Genomic DNA, 21,357 nt, shown 5'->3' on the forward strand with positions numbered 1-21,357 from the left:
GTGTGACTGCTTTTAGATCTGAATATTTGATATCTCAGCATGTGGGTTTTTCATATCCTATTTGTCTCTTGTTGTATGTGCTTTGGAGAACAAGCTATTTCGGTTTATGTCTCCCCATTATCACACTCAGATTATAAATCCATAAGAGCTGGTTTTCCTCCCAAGATTAAAGTTGCTGTTTGGTAGGCTTTTGGAACTGAGAGATAGTAGGACAATATTAGGTGCTTTCTAATCAACCTGCCCCCAAATTCTCTCATGGGTTCAGCGAGATTAATTGTGTTCTGGGTCTAACTGGAGTTGAGAAGTATTTTACTTTACTTATGTGCTGTACTTTTTTTTTTTTTTTAATTTTTTTTCAACGTTTATTTATTTTTGGGACAGAGAGAGACAGAGCATGAACAGGGGAGGGGCAGAGAGAGAGGGAGACACAGAATCGGAAACAGGCCCCAGGCTCTGAGCCATCAGCCCAGAGCCTGACGCGGGGCTCGAACTCCCAGACCGCGAGATCGTGACCTGGCTGAAGTCGGATGCTTAACCGACTGTGCCACCCAGGCGCCCCTGTGCTGTACTTTTAAACACCCATCTTCAGTGGCTTAATACAGCAATGAGTGTTGAAAGAATACTGCTATTTTCTTTGCTGATTTGGCTCTCACATCCTATCACTTATTTAAGTGACTGGAGAAATAAAGAAGTAAGAAATGTTCCCTGGACATTTTTTATCTTTAAACTCCTGAATACACTTATTAGTTTCACCATTACAAACTTGGGGGCTTTTTCTTTCAATTTTTTATGGTTACATTAAAAATTTTAAAGGTGAGACTTTTAGTGACAGACTTTCTAATCAAAGTTGTATGGGAGCCATGATGATGTATTTATTCACCGTGGTCAAGTGCAGTTGAAAAATGAATAGACATTCCAAGATTAATCATGCTGTGTGTTTACTCTGTTGTATTCTGATCATTATAATTGAAAACACTCTTCTATTCTAATTCTAGTAATTGATCCCTTATGTCTTATTGCTTTGTTTATATCTTTCTCCTGTTAAACCATATATGGAAAGAGCTCATTCTGTTTATTTAATTTATTATTTATTTATTGTTATTTAATTATTATTATGCAGTTAACAAAAAATTGCTATTCAATTATGTTCCTTTGTCAGAATAAGAATCTTGACTATATAAGATATAGACATAATATGATAATGGTATAAGATAAAGGCAAAGATTAAAAAGGATCAAGGAAAAAAATAATAGTAGTTGTGTTAAGGGTGTGTTTTCAGGTGATTCCCCCCTTGGGTTAGGCTTCTTTAGTATTATCATGATATTATTTTAACAAAAATCAAATTAAGATTCCGTTATACTATATATGAATCACTGTATATTTAGTTACATAATCACATCTGTAAAGTGTGGAGGATTATTTGTAGTCTGAGCCTATGAAGGAGCTTTTCTTTACCATTTATATAATACCACTGCAACTAAAAAAAGTATTAGTTGAAGGAGACAGCCCTGTAATGTAGAAATTAGAATTCTCATGAAAGGGTAACGTAGCACCTCCTGCCTTTGATTTAAAGAAACTACACTAAATTTAGGATGTTTCTAGAACTGACTTTAACTTACGTTACTATCTCACATGCATTATGAAGTCATTCCTGAAAAAAACAGATTTAAAGTTTCAAATTCTCCATTAATACAAAATCAGTAGTTATACCAATGTTTTGTCATATATAATGCAATCAAGTACATAGACACAGCCTTGGAATAGAAACCTCATTGGGATTTTACTCCTCACAGTGTCTTAGGAGATAACTGTGGTGGATGATGCCAGGTTTGCAAGGGCAAAATACTGACACTTGACTCTTCTTCCAGAGATTCTCCTTGGTCTTGGATGAGTGAGTCAAGGCCAGAAGGGAGCCTTACCTTCCTTCTCTGACTAAACACTATCATGGCCTCAGTAGCCACACTTCTCCACTGGCCAAACCCACCTGTGATACAGCTCATAATTAGGCAAGGTGCATTTGAACTTCTGGCCATGACTTCCATATTTTAGGATGGGGGTAAAAGAAGGAAGAAGAGCCTCTCCTCAATACTTCCTGCAACCTTAGCAATGGTAAGTGGAGCCTTTAACATGTTAACAGGATACCTATGGGCTCACAGGACTGTTTCATTTTGGGAAAGGCATATTGCCTTTGAGAATTATACGATTCCACCTTATTTTTCTCAGAGATAGGATTAAAAATGGTTTTAATTAATTTTATTTTCCTTGCTACTTCATGACTCTTGGTGGTGCATTTCTCTTGTGATTTGCAGAAGATCACCTTCCCCCACCTCTTGCAGAGTTAACCATTCATTTCAGTACCTTAAATAAGAAAATAAAAAGCAGATGGTATGAGGGTACTTACTTGAAAAACACGAAAATCCCCAGCGAAATCACCAAGGTGAAAATCGACAAAGAATGACCCACAATAGCCAAGTAGTACAGGACATATGCGTTCTGCAACAACAACAGCAACAACAATGAAACAGTTATAAAAATAAACAGGCAAATAAGTGATAATAGAGGAGGGAAAATAGTTTCTATTTTTAATATAAGTGTAATTCAACAATTGTTCTCCTTTAAAAAAATCTAAAATTATAACATATTTCACAGAAATTATATTGAATTATAATATTTGGGGTTAACAGGTTAAATAATATAAGATTATCAGTTATACTAGAATTTGCATGATGTGGTGGGAAGAATGTAAGACTGGATTCATCAGAGCTGTTCTTTACTCAGAGTATTAGTGATTAAGTCTTTGTGTGACTCTCATAAGTCAGCCACTTCACCCCTCTAGATCTCAGTACTTTTTATCTGTAAAATAATTTGGTCAAACTAAATGATTTTTAAAATAATTACATACTACTTATAAGAAACATAATTAAATACTGGGATACAGAAATAATGGACATAAAAGGATGGGGAGATGATGATCTAGGTAAACACTAACCACAAGAAAACGGGTGTAATATCATATAGGTCCAGAGCTCAAGTCAGAGAGATAAAACAATTTGTAATTTCTATTCACCTAATAATATCAGTTCAAACCACATAAACATAAAGCAAACGCTGACACCACTTAGTAATCAATAGAACACACAATACAAACACAGTATAAATAAGTTGGATAATTTCTGTGAAGTTTTTTAATTCCTGGTAGAATGTCACATTTATGTACAAATCATGACCCTTCTGCATTTGATTCTTGTCACTTTACTCGTGAAGAGCCTGATATTGAAGTACTGATTCCACTAACAGGCTCTCAAAGCATGCAGAGTCCTTTGTTTGGTTAAATGCATTATTGCTGGACAGAAACAAATATTGCTTTTCTAGGAGTTTGAATTTCAAAATGAACTAATCAACATCTCCTGAATTGTGGCTGTTCACCACTTGACCGAGCATTTGCATATTATTTGCCATTTTCATTGATACTACTCTCCTAACAGAATGCTTCTTATCTTTGCAGAAATGATAATTAAGGTTGGAGTCGTTGGTTTATATCTAGAACTTATGATAAAGACTTCAAAATAGCCTATAAGCCCCTTCTTAGGAAGTATTTAGGAATCTTTGCAAAAAAACAGATACTCAGCTGCTGTCTTTTCTCCCACCAATTCATTTTCTGGCTATTTTTTTCACTTTACCACTAGACAAAACCAGGAGTGGCATTTTCTAAGAGTTCTTCCTTTTAAATAGTTCACCATGTAGAATCCCCTTGTCATTGAAAGTACTGTTTTTAATTTAGATATATGCTCATGCCCCATCCTCTGTCACTATTTTATTTTTATCTCTGTATATTTTTATTTCTAAGAAAATTTTATATAATTGATTTTCTTTCAGTTGCCTCCAGACTACTTTAAAAAATATTTATTCTTTTGAAATAAAGTTGTCTAAGATTAAACCAACAGCTCATAATTTAGTTGCCATTCTTGATGTCATTCTTAAGACTGAGAAGTGCTTTTTTTTTTAAAATAAATTCTAAGATTCTTTCTTCAAAACAAAAAAAATTTTTTTTTTGCCTGTATATAGATGGAAGATTTGTTCAAAGAATTTCAATCATTATGTTAGGTGCCCAGAGGGGAACATTTACTCTTAAAATCTTTTCTTTCTATCTCAGATGTGGCTAGAATGAGAAGGTCAAATATGGCAGCCTGAAGAACTACTTACTTGGATATGTACTCCTTATAAAAATTGAGTTAACAGGATTACAGTTTTTTCCTATAAAATCATAATTAACACCCATTCAGGTATTCCTTACTTGGTGACATGTCATTTCAGTCAGACCTTATTACGTAAATAGCTCTCCATTAGGATGTAGACATGCGTCTAATTCTCAGAGGCGACTATGTAATTTGTAAAGCGGTAACCAGCGTTGGTGCCCCCAGCCTACGCCTGTGACAAGATGTCCTTCTGGTCTCTAGTCAACTGGTCTCAAGGCTACCTGTTCATCTTGTTTGTTTTTTGCTGTTGTTTTGTTTTTAATAAAAGGAAAATTTTCTATATTCCTAAATCTTCACTGTAGCAAACAGAAGCACTGATGAGCTTTTAGCTTCCAACTCAGTAATTATTTAGCATGCAGGCCTATCTTTGAAGGAAACAAAAGATTTCTACTGCTGTGTGGTTAAACACTGCCTGTTTCTCCCAGCTCAGTGGGAAAGAGGAGGCTGATTGTGGGTTTAGTGATTTTTTTTTCAGATTTCTCATGCATTTGGAGAGTAAGTATCTGGGTTTTTCCCATTGGCTTAAATGTATCCAAGCAGAGATGATACTAAAAATATTTAACAGGCAGTAAGACAAAAGTAGTTCCACTGAAAATAACCTAAACTGCCACACCTGTATCTACAGACTGATGGGCAGCCCCTTTCTAAGGGTTCCTTCAAGCCCTGATAGTAAAACTCTAACTGGCATCTTGGGGGCAGGGAAGAGGGGAAACTGTCACTTTGTGGCTTGAGGAAAAATCTCTAATTTTGGAATTTTTCTCACAGAAGAGACATCTTAGAGAGTCCCTGGAAATGCTGCCTAATGTCTGAATGGGGAATCCCATCATCTTTCCCATGGACACTATTTGCCTCATTATAAATGGCCTGATTCTATATGTGCATGGAACTCTTTGACACCAGGTATCAAAACAAGAAGTAGAATGTCATTTTTTTCTAATACTACTTCATAGAGTCCCTAGAAACTTACAGGCCATTATCTGATTTCCTTCTATAAAATAGGTTGGCATCTTGGTAGCAGGTGTTTCATAGTGATGCATATATTTCTATGTAAAAATAATGGCATTCTCACCCAATACTGAAATTTGAAATAGAACCTACCTTCAGTTTCTCAGGAGTGAAAGCATTACACATAGTATAGTTGGACCAGGTTCGATTGTTCTCAGGATGTTTATACCAAACCCCTTTCTCATCACAGTATTTTGTAACCTTTTCTGTTAAGGAAACACAATTATTACATTATTATCTCAAACTACCAAGAAGGAAAAATAAAGCTTAAAAGCCATGCCACAATGTTAATCACTTTATGTAACTTGAATGTGAATATAGGTCAATGGAGACCATCATGAAGATGTATTATGCGCAATGTTTTAGCATGTGTTGTCTCATTTTATCATCAGCGAAGCCACATAAAACGGATGTTGCTATGTCTCCATTTTGTAAACAGGAAGCAGAGAGTGAGAGAGGTTATAGAGTTTGAAAAGTCACTGGATAGTGGGTCAGCTAGGATTTAATGTCAGGTCGGTTGCACTAAAAAGTGCTACCTATACTGTACCTCATATTTTTTTAAAGCCACATTACATTTCTGATTTTAGATAGAAACTATATGAGAAGAGCAAGACCACATCTTCATTTACATGCAATATTTATTTATTAGGTTGACTGTATGAAACCACAGTTTTTGTGAGTCAGATGGTCAAATATTGGCAATTTCATATAGTTAAATCCAAGAGAACAAAGAAGTCCAAAACTAAGAGGTGTATCAAGAAATAATTTTTGTGCTTCTCAAAAATATTTCATTTAAATCATCTCTTTATCCCACAGAGGGCATACTAGGGATGTATAGATTTAGCCTTCGCTATTTACTTCTTTAACCATCTCTCAGGTGATAGTGAAATTTGCTGATTTGGCTGGATTGGCATTTTAAAGATCTCCACCTTGATATGGGCCAGGCACTGTGCTAAGCACTTTGCAGAATTATTTTCTTAAATGTTAATAATGACCCTTTAAGATGGGTGTTGGTCTTCCCATTGTACATATGAGGAAACTGAGGCTCAGATAGGTTGAGTAAATTCCCCATCTATGGCTAGCAAGTAGGAAGGCCAGGGGTCAAATCCAGGTCTGGTCTGCTTGATTCCAAAGCTATTGTGCAGCTAGTTAACTCTGTATTAAGGCTCATAGTTTTGTGGGCAAGTTATCTACACTCCATTCAGTGACCCAAAGAATCATAAATAATTTGTTGACTGTAAAATAGAATTTAAAATCTAATCTGATTGGCTATACAAATGGAAGAAAAAATTATATTGAGTTAAATAAAATAGAAAATAATGAACAAATGCACATTGAAATGAATGCACTTGCCAAATTTAATCTGAGTTATTCTGACTTCCTCTAGTTCTCCAGAGTACCTCTGCAATGCACTTATTGCCTTAGATATCATAAAGCAACCTCAAATTGGTATAATATGCAAATAGGTTTTACCAGTGTATTTAGAACCCTTATAAAATTTTGATTTTTGATAATTTCCTGGGAAAAATATTTTTGAAGCATTTTTCTTCATTGGTAAAGGCAAAGAGCTGTCCCACCTGTGGATAGACCTTTTATTGTATCACTTTTGGGTTTTTTTTTTTAGCCCAGGATGTGGGAGTCTGAATCACATACTAATAGTTGGAGGAAACTGTTATTGTTTTAAATACTAAGAAAACAATTCATGTAAAAAAAAAACCTTATTTGTCTGAAACATCACTGAGATCTCATAATATTTAAAATAGTTTTCTATCAGTAGTTATGGTTAGTCAATCAATATGCTAAGAGCTAGTATGAGAATTCTTTTATCTTTGGCAGATTTTAAGGGAAATTAAAAATTTTTAATTATAGAACTGAAACAGGTGATATCAAATTAAACAAGATTCAAGCTTAAAATTGTAGATTTGTTTGTATGTCTACTCTAACAATTATTTCAAGTGGATGAAAAAACACATTCTGCAAGCAAAAGATGTTTTCAAGCAACCTATGAGACTCATCATTGCTTAATGTAAATTTGTTAGAAAGTTAAATGGAAGAATTTTTAATTGTAAATTTGCTGAGATAGCCATTGGACAAAAACTATATAAAGAATCACCACTGAGGGGTGCCTGGGTGGCTCAGTTGGTTAAGTGTCCAACTTCTGCTCAGATCATGATCTCACGGTTTGTGAGTTTGAGCCCCGTGTTGGGCTCTGCGCTGAGAGCTCAGAGTTGGCTTTGGATTCTGTGTCTACCTCTCTTTCTGCCCCTGCCCTCCTCATTTTCTCTCTCTCTCTCTCTCTCTCTCTCAAAAATAAATAAACATTCAAAAAAAAAAAGAATCACCACTGGACACCAACAATATTTCAAAAAAGGGTTAGCACTAATCAGCATAGAAAAATTGATATTGACAATTGGTCAATGATTTTGCTAATGCTATTTGTTGAAGCTTCTTGCAATTTTTAGAAAAGTGGCTTGCAATGCAGCATCTTATCTTTATTATATTGTCAGAAACTAGCTTATTACTTTATCAAAATGAATACAATCTGTTTTAACAACATTACTTAGCTATGTAAGGCAAAATATATTCTATGGAAGAGGGAGGGGTGTTCCTCCTCAAGAAGTCCATTCCCAATCATGGACAAGACTGTAGGAAATATTATTTTGTTTTTATGTCACTAAAGTCTGGATCTAAGCATTTCTTGGTTCTACCTGTTACAGCTATAAGAACTTGTCCTCCCCACCTGGCAAGTCTTTCAGTATTCAAAGAAAGGATATGTCTACTCTAACTTCCCTTTCCAAACCAAACATCCCTATTTACTCACACTACACAGTTTGCTGTCCCTTCATAGTCTGGAGCCACGCTGCATGTGCTGTGATACTGGTATTTCCCTAAAATATTTTAAGTTTGGACTGCCCCATGAAGAGGGCAGCATGCTTATTTCACTTTATATTCATATGGAGGTTTTACAGATGCTCAGCTCCAATCTCCAGAGATTCAAACTTGATTAACTGGAGAGGTAACCAGGCATTAGCATTTTTAAAAAGCTCACCAATTCCAAAGGGTATCAGGGTTGAGAATCATTGTCCTAAACCATGTTGACCATCTTGGCGCTGTGCCATTAATGTTGACTGAGTGACATTAAGATCAGGGCCTTAAGCACCTCCTTGTAAATCTGCTTTTTACATTCTAGCATATTCCTTCAGGCCACCAGCCTCTTTTGAATTTCAGTGCTGTTATTCACTCTCTCATGACCTGTCTTTTACCAAGCACTTTGTCTAAAATGAAATCTCTGTCATTTCATGAAACTGTTTTGTTTATCATCAAGGTGTAGCTTTGGGTCAATGGTAAAATCCTAAAGAATTTATGTTTGGTGAAATAGGTATTTTTAACATGTGTTTTTTTTTTGAAGTGGATTTGTCTCCCCGTTGAGAGGGTTCTTTCTACAAACCAGGCTGATAAGATGGATCTATGCCTGGAAATCCCTGTTTTGCTGACCAAAAACTTGCCTTTTAGTCAGTAAGTATAGCCATTTTGGCAAGAGCCCATTGCTGCTTTGGAACTGGCCTTGTAGTCTCAGTTGCAGAAAAGCTCTTTGTGCCAATCAAGTTACTTCTAATGTAGTTGTCAAGTCAAGATTAATGAAGCATCATTTACTGGGAAGAGTCAATAAAAGATGGAAAGATTATCATCAAATAGCATTTAGTTAGAGTTTACAGGAATGTAGTGCTGAGCAGGGGCACAGCACTAAGCCCTTCCTCTTTTCACAATGAGAATTTTCAGCAGTGGCTGGCCTGAACTGGTTTTTAAAGTAGTCCCCTGTAATCTTATTTTCACTATCTCTGTCTTACTGGGGTAGAACTTTGGATCTCATCCTTGCTAGATGCACGAAAAGCATCTCTCAAACATTGATACAGGGACAGACTAATTTCTCTGCTCTAATCTGGATTCCAGAGACTTTCTTGACTAGATTTTACCATTTGACTGTTGTTTCTATCTTAACTGATGATCTCACTTTCGGTCTGTGCAGCAGTAACCTCTTGCCATTCTTTATCAGTGAGTAAAGGGAAACAGATGGGCTGGTTGATCCCAAAAGGTGATAGAAACTCTGACCAAACAACTCTTGGAAAAATTTGAAAGTTAAGGTTGGTTTTTTCATACATAATCTCTTAAGCATGAAACAAACACTGATTCCTCCCTTCAAAATGCTAGTTCAATGAAGATCCTTCCTGTCAGGACCTTGGCATTCCCTTCCACTCACTGAATATTCCAACTCTCTTCCACTGAACCACTCCCAAAAGGACACTGAGGAAAATCGGCACTGTGAGGTGTGGAAGGATTACTGTGTTCTATCACATCTTGTTAAAAGGGAACAGGAGCTTGAGACCGAATGAACTGACTACCTGGGGCCCTGACTCCCAGCCAGCCAGTTCAACACCTAGAGCCACTTAAACACAGTCAGCAGACTGGGACTCAGGCACACCCAGGCACACTCTGCTCTCAGGCACAAACCTCACCTGTTAACTGGGATTTAAATTGTGTGTCTGTAGCTTAGTTTCAGCATATGGGTCTCTTTTATAACTAAGATTTATACTCCCTTTTCAGTATGTTAATCCCATATAGTATTTCATTAGGGCAGATTTTCTATCTAGTGTTTTGGAACAGAATTTTTCTGGCCCCAACACCTGCAGTCCCTGAAGCTAGGTGGCTACTGCTTTTTACTCCTCTGGTACAGTCTCGTCGGATACTGGGCTCTCCCTCCCATGGGCACAGCTACTTAGTGTATTGGTTGAGCTTTCCTGGTACCAGCCACTTTCTTAACTGGACTCTTTTTATTATTTAACACATTTTCATCTTGGCTATACATTTAATCACAAGCAGAACTTTAAAAGATCATGCCCAGGTTATGCTCCAAACTAATTATTTAAGAATATCTGGTGTGGTACCAGGCATCAGGATTTTTTTAAGTTTCCTAGGTTCTTAGCTAAGTTGAGAATCACTCATTGCTAACACCTACCCAAATCCATTCCCCTGATCCCCATGTAGCTAGTCTCTGGATTGAGGCTGTTATACAAACTCAAACATCTCTTTACACATTACTTGCACTGCTCCTGACCACTAACTACCAGAGCATCTTGGATTCCAGATCTCCAATTTATTTGGATAGCTGACAGTTCAGAGATACATCTTGTCAGCCCTCTGGCTTCTCACTCCACTTGGTAGCTGGTACTCCTCGACCTTTATCCTGCCTAAGCATCCTGACCCAACTTCCAGTTACACCAGTGTGGCTAGATTAAGGCCTGAAGGAAAAACATGTCTTCCTTAGAAGGTTCTAAAGGTACTTCAATCTGCACAAGTTTGTATGGAGACTTAGAAATATTGCTTCCCAAATGCTTTTCCAAGACTGTTGCACTTACTTATATGTATTATATATATATAAGAGAGAGGGAGACACAGAATCTGAAGCAGACTCCAGGCTCAGAGCTTTTAGCACAGAGCCTGACATGGGGCTCAAACCCACAAACTGTGAGATCATCACCTGAGCTGAAGTCAGATGCTTAATCTACTGAGCCACCCAGGTGCCCCTGCATTTACTTACAAAGAGAGGGTTAGGTAAGAGCTCTAGGGACTTGGTACACTTGCAATTTTGTGTCAAATATTGTGTGAGTATAAAATGAGATAATATATATGAAAATGTTTTGAAAAGTTAAAAATGACACTCAATTAAAAGTATTCCTGTGTTACTTTTATAACTAAAATTAATTTGGTGTCACTCATTTAGTTAACACACATTTATTGACTGCTTATGTTGTGCAGGGCATGGAGCTGGGTATTAGTATGATCCATTATAACAGCATTAGTCTTATTTACTGAACATATTTTAATAATCTACTGTTGGAACAGAAATCTAGTAGATGTCTAGAGTTACCACCGTCTGGTTTATTTTCCTTTAGACATGACAGTTTTATATAACTCTCTTTTTTTAAATTTTTTTAATGTTTATTTATTTTTGAGTCAGAGGGAGAGAGAGCAGGGGAGGGGCAAAGAGAGAAGGAGACACAGAATCTGAAGCAGCCTCCAGGCTCTGAACTGTCAGCACAGAGCCTGACATGGGGCTTGAACTCACGAACCGTGAGATCATGACCTGAGCAGAACTCGGACACTTAACCGACTGAGCCATCAGATGCCCCTATATAACTTTCAGTGTTATATCAATTTTCCATTGTGCATGCTATATCAGCCCAGTAGACCCGAACTCTAGACCAAGCATTTGCATAAGTTGCTAAATGTGACACAATTGAAAACTTAAGAACAACCACATTTAAGTAAAACTTCAGTTTTAAAAAATTAATTTAAAATTTTACTGAAATTTAATAACAAATATTTAAAATATATAAAAATTTAACTTTTATTTAGAATTTAAGACCTAATGTACACAACTGACCAGTAATGCGACTTAAAAAATAAGGAGAGCTTGTAATATTTGTGCAACTGGGTAATATTTCAAGTAAGAAAATTCTTCAGAAAATGCTGAAACACACAGAGTATGATTAGATAGATATCTTTTATATCTGATTTTCTTTTCAGAACCATGAAAATTCTAAAATCGAAGCAAAATGTGAAATAAAAAGAAATATTTTACCTGATGGATCAAAGTCTGGAAAATAATCTGGGCAGTATTGATGGGACAGTACTCCAGCCGGTGTATCATCCCAGCACAGCCATCCATCCCAGGTACGGTTGCAATACGGACCTGATTATTCAGAAAGAAATTAACACTGTACTTGGAAAAGGTTGCAGAATCATCAGCAGGGATTTGACAGTGTTAAACAGGATCTATCTATTTAATAGATGGTTATTTTGGAGCTCTGGACATGCATATGGAAATATTAAAAAGAACAGCAACAGCAACAAAATAAAGATATTAACTTTACCAACTCTTAATAGAGTTTACATTTTTAGAGGGTTTTCTCCATTTGCTCCTCAAAAGACATACATGTCATCTGTATGGAATCTTTCCTCTAAAATCTTTCCTTGAAAATGTCTCCAGAAATGCTGCAAAGAAGTCTTGTGAAAGGTATATGCAGTATCACCCCTGGATCAGAGGCTTACCTTGAAAAAACTATATGTTTTTGTAACATATGGATCCTACTAGCCATTAACCTTCAAAGGGGTTGCCTTGAATAGTTCTATTCTTAATCCAAGGGTTTAAAATTCAATTGTTCAAAATTCCTGTGGGAGATGCATTTGTACACAGTTAACAGGTCACACAGAAATCTAGTCTTATTATTTTAGAATCACACTTTGTTAGTAGCTAAAATAATGCTCAGTTTGAGTAGTTTATGTATTTATCAGCATTGGGTCTTAGTGGTGTCTCACTGCTTTCAAAATTTAATCTACCCTAAAATGTAAAGATTGACCTCTATAAAGCTATTCAAAAGAATAAGCCTCAGGCTTTGAAGGCAGTCCAAGAACAAAAAAAAAAAGGAAGGAAGGAGGAAAAAAGGAAAGAAGGAAAGAAAGAAAAGAAGGAAGGAAAAGAAAAAAAGAAAAAAAAAACAGAAAAAAGAAAAGAAATCTTAAAAGAATGATCATAGCACAAAAGTTCAGCCTCCCAAAATGGTTAAGACTGAAGTGAATGAAGGAGTCTGCTCTCGCTTGGTCTCTGAAAATAAATGTTGTGTTTCTATTGTTTCACTTGCTTCAGAAGAAATGATTTCTTCTTTGGGCAGAGTTGCATCTAATGACTTTTCAGTTTCTTAAAAAACACTGAAACTACTGGAGACCGAAGAAGAACATGTATCTATCTTTCTACTGTCTTGAGTTCTGTTTAAAAGAAATATTCTAAAAATAGGAAGTAGAAATTAAGTAGAAATTTAACTATTTAAAGGCAAACCATGTGTAGTAATAGAATATAGTTAACTGATATTCTGCCTCACCCCCAACACACACACCAAGCGGTGTTATCTTAGAATATACAAGGGTGTACAAGATCTTGTTGGGTCTTTTCAAATGTTTTAGGGGACAGGGAAGAGAACTGAAATGGATGTAGTAATGCTTGGCCATCACATAGCTCTCTATGGCTAAGAGAATAGGCTTGGCCCTGAAAATACTTGAACAGTCACATAGAGCATTCTAGAGAAGGTGACAGATAAACAATGCCTGCCTAGGAGATAGCTTTTTTCTAATTTCTCTGGGAACTAGGGCTAGAAAAGGAGAAGGAATAGCACTAGTTGCCAACGAATTGACAGTTAAGGGAAGATACTGCCTAATTAACCCAAAACAAGACAGGATTTTGACAGGATTCACCTGAGGCAAATTCTCTGCCCACCATTTTCCCATTCCCTTCCTATCATTTTCCAATTCTTCTCCCTCACTTCATTCTGCATTGTTCCTCCTTGCTAGGTGTGAATACTGAGTTATTGTAGCAATTTTGTCATAAGTGTAGATGTTAGCCCAAAACCAGTTGGGTGGACTTGAGCAAAGAAAGTAGGCAAGTGTCCAGCATGAAATATACAAGCATACCATAGTTTGAAAACCACCGTTAAAACTGCTGGCATATTAAAACTAGTCAACACATATTTACCCACTGAAGCAAAAAACCTTTAATGTTGTTTGAAACATATTTGCATACATCTTTCTTCTTACCTTCTCCTTGGTATGGGGGTAACTGCTGCATGCGGTCATAGCATTTGTACTGCGCATCCGTCATTTTCTTACGTCCTAGGACGTAGAGAAATGGCTCGGACTTCATATTTGGAGGATAGGTGTCATTTGAAGTGGCAGGAAGAATTGGGGTTGGGTGCTGTATTAAAAAGAAAAATCAGTCACTTATAGAGAGCAGGAACCGGTGTATACAGAAATAAATGAGACAGTCAAAAAGTTTGAAAACATTTTCCTTCCATGAGCAACAATTATATATGGTCTCCAAGTGGAATATTTTTCTTCATAACTGAAAAGTGTATTTATATTTCATCTACAAATTCTACCTACAGATTTCATATATGCATTCTTTCCATTCACTACTGAAAATGTATAGCCCCCACTCAAACTCATGCACCTCTTTATCATATAAGATTGTTTTAATTTTGTTATCACTGTTAAGTTTAGAGGTAAACAAAACAAATAACCTGATTTCCAAAAAATACCAATATTAAATCAACTTTGCCTTCTTTGGAACTTCTAATAATCATGAATCATGTTATTAAAAATAGATATATTAGTGCAATAAGTAAACTTTTATATTAGATTCTTTCAGCTGATTTTTATTTGTGCTTAGATTACGTGCACTGCCAAAAATTCACTCCAGGTAGTCACAGAACAGACAAAATCTGTACTTCTGAGATACTCTGCATTGGATAATTGGCTTTAATATCTTTAAATAGGCTTCTTCAGCAGGTGACCTACACAGGATAATTTATTTTCACTGCTGGAAATCAGTGCAAATCTTAAATATTTCTCTTAGTGCTTCTGCACTTTTGGTACAGGCTGTCACTGGTCATGATCACAGACTGACAAATCATCCTAAGTCATGTTTATATAGATTTCAATTTCTTTTGTGGCCATGATGTTTTTGGTGGTGCTTGAATCTGTGATTCTATACCCATGTTCTGCATAGAGACTTGTTCAGAGAGGACTACAAGCTTCAGCCTGCACTGGCTTTTTCTTCTTCTGAAGTTAGGAAGTTGCTCTCTTTCTATCACACCTGTTAAACACATTTTTTTTATTTGGCCTTATTCTGTCTAAATTATTCTAAGATTGAAGTTTCCCCAACTGTATTCATGCCATAAACAGTGTTGCATACTTTTCTCTATTCCTCACAGTCTCTAAAACAAACTCATTTTTATTAAGTTGACTGTATACCTCAGGCTACTCGGAGTGTAACCACACTGTTTTCCAGTGTATGTCATTGTGTGGATGCGGCATGCTTTCCTATCAGATAGCATGTCACTAGATGCTAAATTGTACAATGCATAATACAATAAAAATTCAGAGTGTACAGAGGGCATGGTGCAAGAATAGTCAGTTACCATTACAGATACAAGGTAGAATTTCAACTGGACTTTGAGTATATGCAGTGTCTACATAGGCAGAGAGGAGAGGGAAGGCTTTCTGAATGAAGGGAAAGGAATGCGTATAGGTCCCAAAGGTAGGAAATGGCATGTATGAGACACAGTAAGGAAACCATTGTTCCTGGAGAGAAGCATATTTGGGGGTTAGTAAGAAATGGAATCAAGGAAAATAACATAATATAGAGCCCTGAGAAAACAAATACAAAATGCCTAGTGCAATGAAAGGCTCAATACATTTTAGCTAATATCATTAAAACATGACAATAAATTAAAGATGTACTGTAGGCTTTTGACCAGTGAAGTTTGTGAAAGGAAAATGTTAGTAAAATTCATGTGGTGGGCATCAGATGTTCACAGATCAGAGCTGGGGAGGGAGCCAGGAAGCTGAAGGCATGGACTAGAGCACTGCGTGAGGGAACAGGGAAGCACAACCCTCAGCACTTTCTCAGATAATAAAAACATATATTTGAATATAAGGACCGGAGAACAGTAATAGTCAAATAGCTCAGGTATTTTAACCTACATAATGGACAAGAATGGGAATACTTGAGAAGGGAGAAGTTACTAGGGGGAAGAATGTAAGTTCTCTTTTGTTCTTGTTTTGAAGGTGCCAGCAAGGCATCTGAGTAGAAATTGCTTGCAAACAGAAGAGGGTGAATACTTATTACATACTGTGATAACTCTAGATGGACACTTACTGTTGGTATAGTTGATACTACTCTTTAGATATTAGGATTGTTTCTAATTTTAATGCTTCTTGAATGTATGACAGAAAAAAAAAGAGACATTAATGAACTCACAGAAATTATTTCAAATATACAAATCCTTTACCAACATAGTTGAACACCATTCTGTTGTCATATGATCCTTCCCTACTGGTTTTAAGATCAACCAATCAGCAAGTAGTCATTGAACTTTATCAGCCAAGCATTATGCTAGTGCTGAGTAAAATAAACATAGATCCTGCCCTCATGGAGCTTACAGTCTAGCAAGAAAGATCAACATAAAATATTTCCTGACACCAGGAACTGTGAAATGTAAAGAATCATTAATAATTGAATGCTCAGTATTCCTTCAGGAATTGGAATGTGGTTTGGGAGTAAAAAATACATATTTTTAATAGATTTCACATTAAAGGCTTCGTTGTGGATTATACTAGCCTACATTTGTATGAATGCATGTGGCTGTGTGTGTTTTAACAATCTGACTAAAGATCACATAACCATGGTCTTTAATAGATCATTGTATCTCCACAATAAGAGATATCAATTATAGGTTAACCTTATGCATCTATTTTAGATTCTTTGTAGCTCTATTCTTAAAATCTTTAATTGATGTGAGAATTGTCATTTGATATATTATTTATTTATGGGTAATTTTCTCACCATATTCAAATGAAATTAGAAGCTGGAATCTGATGTCCGATATAAATATTTTCTGTCATTTATACTAGATGTTTTAGATGTTAGGGAGCATCCTGTTTAAGTTTGGCATTCTTTCCAAAAGTAACATTCTGAATTCTATCTTTAATGGACTGGGCAACCAATTAATAAATGTTCCTGCACTAGTTGGAAATTCTTGTAAGCCATGGGGAGTCATTATGTGCAAGGATACCAAGAGGAAAGCCTGGTACTTGTGTTTTCAATTACAGCATGATTTGTTTTAATGAAGTTTTAACATCTATAACAGTGTAGATATGACCATCTGAAAGAGCATGTGTATTTCATGTAGATGATAGGAGCATCAATCTTACCATTCTTGCAATATTGAAACAAACTCCAGTGAACTTAGTTTGGAGCCTGGTTCCAAAGAGATTGTTTCAACACTGAAGGAATGAGAAATTACAACTTCTGTCATAGATGAGACATAGTAATCTGAGTCTACTCCTTGTCTGCTTGGTGTGTGAGCAATGACTATAGAATGTTTGCAGTGGTAACTGAATGCTTCAGTGACTTTCTTCTGAAAATAACATATATTTGAGGCATTCTGTCATATATGTATATATAACGGATATGAAGATATAGACAGATAATGATTATATATATAATTCTAATAATGGAATTACTACTGCTTAAAAATAATACATATACAAACTTCATAAAGCTCATGAACATAGAAAGGTTTTGCTGGTGATTTTGTACCAATAAAAATGGCTAGTGAGGTGGCATAATTTTCAGCAATATAGAGACAAAAAAGAAGCAGTAGTGATTAGATAAGACTACCAAGCAATGTGAAACACTTAAAAATATTTTAGTTATCATAAGTATTATGTTTATATTATACATTTTGGCACATAAATATTTTATGCTCAAATGAAGATAGAGATGAGATATTAAGGGCACATTGATGTTCTGGATAAGGATTCATGTTCAAAGTTTTTCATACAAGCCATCTTATATGATTCTCCCAAAGCAAAACAAAAAACAACCTCTTAATTGTTGTCCTATGCAGCAGTTTAGCCGCCGTATATGTGATGTCACTCCTAAAGGTTCAAGTAAATGGCGCCACACATACGACCACCAAGCTGCCACCAATACCTGCAGTCCGTAGCTGAAACACCGTTGTTCTTTCAGTTAATAAATACTTTGCTTCCCCCATGCCAGTTACTGTTCTAGGTACTGGAGATTCAGCAGTGAACAAGACTGGCAAGGTCCCTGCCCCCATGGGGCTCACATTCTAGGAGGTTTGGTGCACACTAATCATGGAGTCCAGTGGAAAGCAATCTGGTTTGAGTGGACATGTACTCAAGCAATTCCTACTTTGATGTAAGACAATCTTCCTACTTCTTGGTTTATAGAAGCACAGAGACAAAACAATTACAGGACCATTCTGTGTAGAGCTTTAAGAAATGGTGCATCACTGCAGTGGTTCAAACGTAATGAATATGGGAACTCATGCTACAGTGCTGAAGGGAGAGATTCCTATTTATTGCCACAGACAGAATTTGTCTAAAAGTAACATGATTCCAGAATCCACAACTTGATATAACGAGCAGGATTTTGACATCACCATCCTTAATACTGACAATGTACATGTTGGAATTGTTTGTAGTTTTCAGTTACTTATACTTTTCAAAATAATAAAGGATAAAACAGAGCTTTGTAAAGTGTTAACCTGGTTCTTCCAGGTAGAATCAGATGGTTGGTATCCTATGTTTTTTCTACTTAAGCATTATTTAAACAACAAAACTGCTCCATAATGATAAATGCCAACCAAATAGGGGAATCCAGATAAGTTACCAACAACGAATGCTTCTCAGAAGAATCTAGTTTTTCAATGTCTTCATCATTGTTGCTATAATTATCATCATCACTACCTTTTTTTTTTAGAACTCACTATGTGCCAAGCACTATTCTAAGCCAATTGCACTATTACAGATAAGGGAGAGGAAATGAGTAGGTGGTTTTGATTGATGTAAATTGAGGCTCATGAAATGTGGTGACCCAAACTGATACTTTAAAGACCATTTAGAAATCAGGTTGGTAGAATTCAACAAATATACTGGCAGTGATTTTTCACAATAATGTATAAAAAAGTAATATTTTATAGTAATTAAAATCAGTACCACTTTTTAAAATAATTTACTTTTCTTGAAGGAGTATCAGTGTGGAACACAATGTGTGTTTTAGAAGGAAACTCACATATAAAAACTTTTTTTTATGGAAGAATCCTCCAAATCAAATATATGATCCAAATACAAGACAGAGAAGCAAATTTCTGTTTATCACAGGAAAGAGAGCACAAAGCCACTTAAGTGCCCTGTACAGTATGTTTACTAGTAAAGAGATGCCCACAAACCATAAAATATTTCTGCCCATGGCTCAAATACATGAAATTATTTTAATCTTTGAATTTTGTAAAAGTTTTGAATAGAATTGATCTACTTTAGTTTTTTAGCACACCACAAATTATCTGTAGTCTTTATAATAGAAAAGGTGGAAACACTCAAACTGTCTTAATATCTAGTTAAAGTTACTTTAGTTTTTCTTCTGTCAATGTTTAATATAATTATATGCTTTATAAAATAAAATTATTTGGAGATATTTACATACAACTGATCACATAGGATTTAATTTAAGCTATAAAAATAACAATATCAATCACGAATAGAATATACCAATATTTCTGTAGCTATAGAATCTCATATAAAGCTTGAGCATTTACAGACAAAACAAAATGTGCTAATAATTTCTACAATATTCTTGTTCCAGTGTTTTTATTATATTTACAATGGCATGAAGTTACCTGCATTTCCAAATACCAGATTACTTTTAGCAAATTATGTTGTATTTTATCTAAAAATTATAACATGATACTTTTACATAATAAAATAGACTATACTTAATTTCCAAGTAGATGCAAAAGGACTACATTGACAATCATACCCATAAACCACTTATTTGATGTATAACATTACAAAATAAAAATGTCCTTAAAAATAAGATTTATGTTTATGGAATATTAGTGATATTTTTCCCTGAATAATGTTAAGAGAAACAGTTTATACAAACTTGTAAGCCCATGACGACACATTAATTAACAATGTAAATCCTGGAACCCTGGACTAGTTTTGTTTGCCTGAGTATAATAGGATCAGTTATTGACTGAATTTTATTGCCAGGTATAATTCATTGGCCAGGATAAGGATCAATACAACTCCCAATTTGTTTATGTAAAATTTACTCATCTCTCTTTCATGTGCTATGGAAGTTGATGTGATGGGGAGTTAACAAAGTTAACACAAATAAATAGGCAGGCACTGGTAGTATTTTCTAAGATAATTGCAGTTCTGACTACTTGCTAACCATTTAGGAAAAAAACAATATAAAATTACAGAAATTGGGCATGATTTACAAGGCTAGAGAAAGAGTTATGGAATGACATTGGTATGTTAAGACCTAAGATTCTTAGTTTTTTAAAAAAATTTTTTTATGAGAAATGCATTTAAAATCAATAGCCAGACTGAAAGAGTTCAGATGTTTGAAAAAGACAGAAGCCTAGAAACTGGTTCAGATCCACATGTCTAAGATGAAAAACATTTTATCGAAGGACATTATTAGCCTTCGATGTTAATTTCCAAGATAATGTGGAGATGTCTCAAGTTAACGCTAAATTTTTATAAACAAAGCTCACATTTTTCAGTGAACTATAACACAAATCTAAATTGTGAAAGTTTGGGGGGGATCTGTTAACAAAGTATCAAGGAAATGATAGTTTTGGCTTGTGGAATGTAGTTTTGGCAAGACCTCTCCCTGTGTGAGCGTCTACTCAATCACATGCTCTGTGTCAGCATTCTTGATTAACGTGGCTTAAATAATGTTTTACTTACATTTAGGAAGATGAAGAGTACCAAGCACCGGCGGGTCAGTGTGAACTTCATTTTTGGTTTTTGAAGATGATCTTCTAAGTCCTAGAAAAATATAAAAGTAACAAAGACATTTACATTAATATAGGTTTAATACTGACTACAGTCAATTTCTTTTTCTTGTCTTTCAGTTTGACTTGGAGACGATCATGTCCCAAGACATTCTAAATAAATTCATGTAAGTAAACAATACGCTTGTGATGCAAATGCAGTTGCATGTTCCATTGCCCTTCCTTTCAGCCAGGAAGGACTGGTGTCTGGTTGTTGTCTAAAGTCCTCCTATTAAGAAATTCCAGAGCCACCTTTACATATCAGGATCAAAATATAGGATTCAGAGAAGTCAAGAGCAATCAATGTGGGCTTCAGTTAACATGTGGCGTCAGTAGAACTGTTGAAAATTTCAATGGAAACATCCAGAAAGAAATCACTTCATTAGACATGAACAAATACAATCAATGATTTGTAAAGGATCACCTAGGTAATTTAAGGCAACTTTTATTTAAGCAGTCTTATTTAGAGCCTTGAGTATTTTCCTTTCCTACAGAATTTTCTACAAGCTTCAAGTTGCTATTAAGAATAAATTTCTTCAATAGCAAGGATAGAATATGTCAAAATATTTTTCTTTCCTACAAAATTTTCTAGAAGCTTCAAGTTGCTATTA

The 21,357-nt window shown here is 35.5% G+C and overlaps 1 protein-coding gene and 1 long non-coding RNA gene across 2 annotated transcripts in view; one reads left to right on the plus strand and one right to left on the minus strand.

Annotated features, from left to right (window-relative positions):
• CALCR (calcitonin receptor) overlaps positions 1–20,827 on the minus strand; it is a 59,740-nt gene extending 38,913 nt beyond the window's left edge. The window contains exons 1-5 of the mRNA XM_047849082.1: positions 20,661–20,827; positions 13,908–14,064; positions 11,902–12,012; positions 5,355–5,467; positions 2,402–2,493 (exon numbers count right to left, since the gene is read on the minus strand). Of these exons, the coding sequence (XP_047705038.1) occupies positions 2,402–2,493; positions 5,355–5,467; positions 11,902–12,012; positions 13,908–14,064; positions 20,661–20,711 (524 nt within the window). The 5' untranslated portion in view covers positions 20,712–20,827. The remainder of the gene's footprint in view (positions 1–2,401; positions 2,494–5,354; positions 5,468–11,901; positions 12,013–13,907; positions 14,065–20,660) is intronic.
• The window catches only part of LOC125160274 (uncharacterized), an 87,699-nt gene continuing 78,256 nt past the window's right edge, over positions 11,915–21,357 (plus strand). The window contains exons 1-2 of the long non-coding RNA XR_007150185.1: positions 11,915–11,993; positions 20,828–20,874. This is a non-coding gene — a long non-coding RNA (uncharacterized LOC125160274). The remainder of the gene's footprint in view (positions 11,994–20,827; positions 20,875–21,357) is intronic.

This window comes from Prionailurus viverrinus, chromosome A2 (assembly GCF_022837055.1).
Source record: "Prionailurus viverrinus isolate Anna chromosome A2, UM_Priviv_1.0, whole genome shotgun sequence".
Taxonomy (NCBI): Eukaryota; Metazoa; Chordata; class Mammalia; order Carnivora; family Felidae; genus Prionailurus; species Prionailurus viverrinus.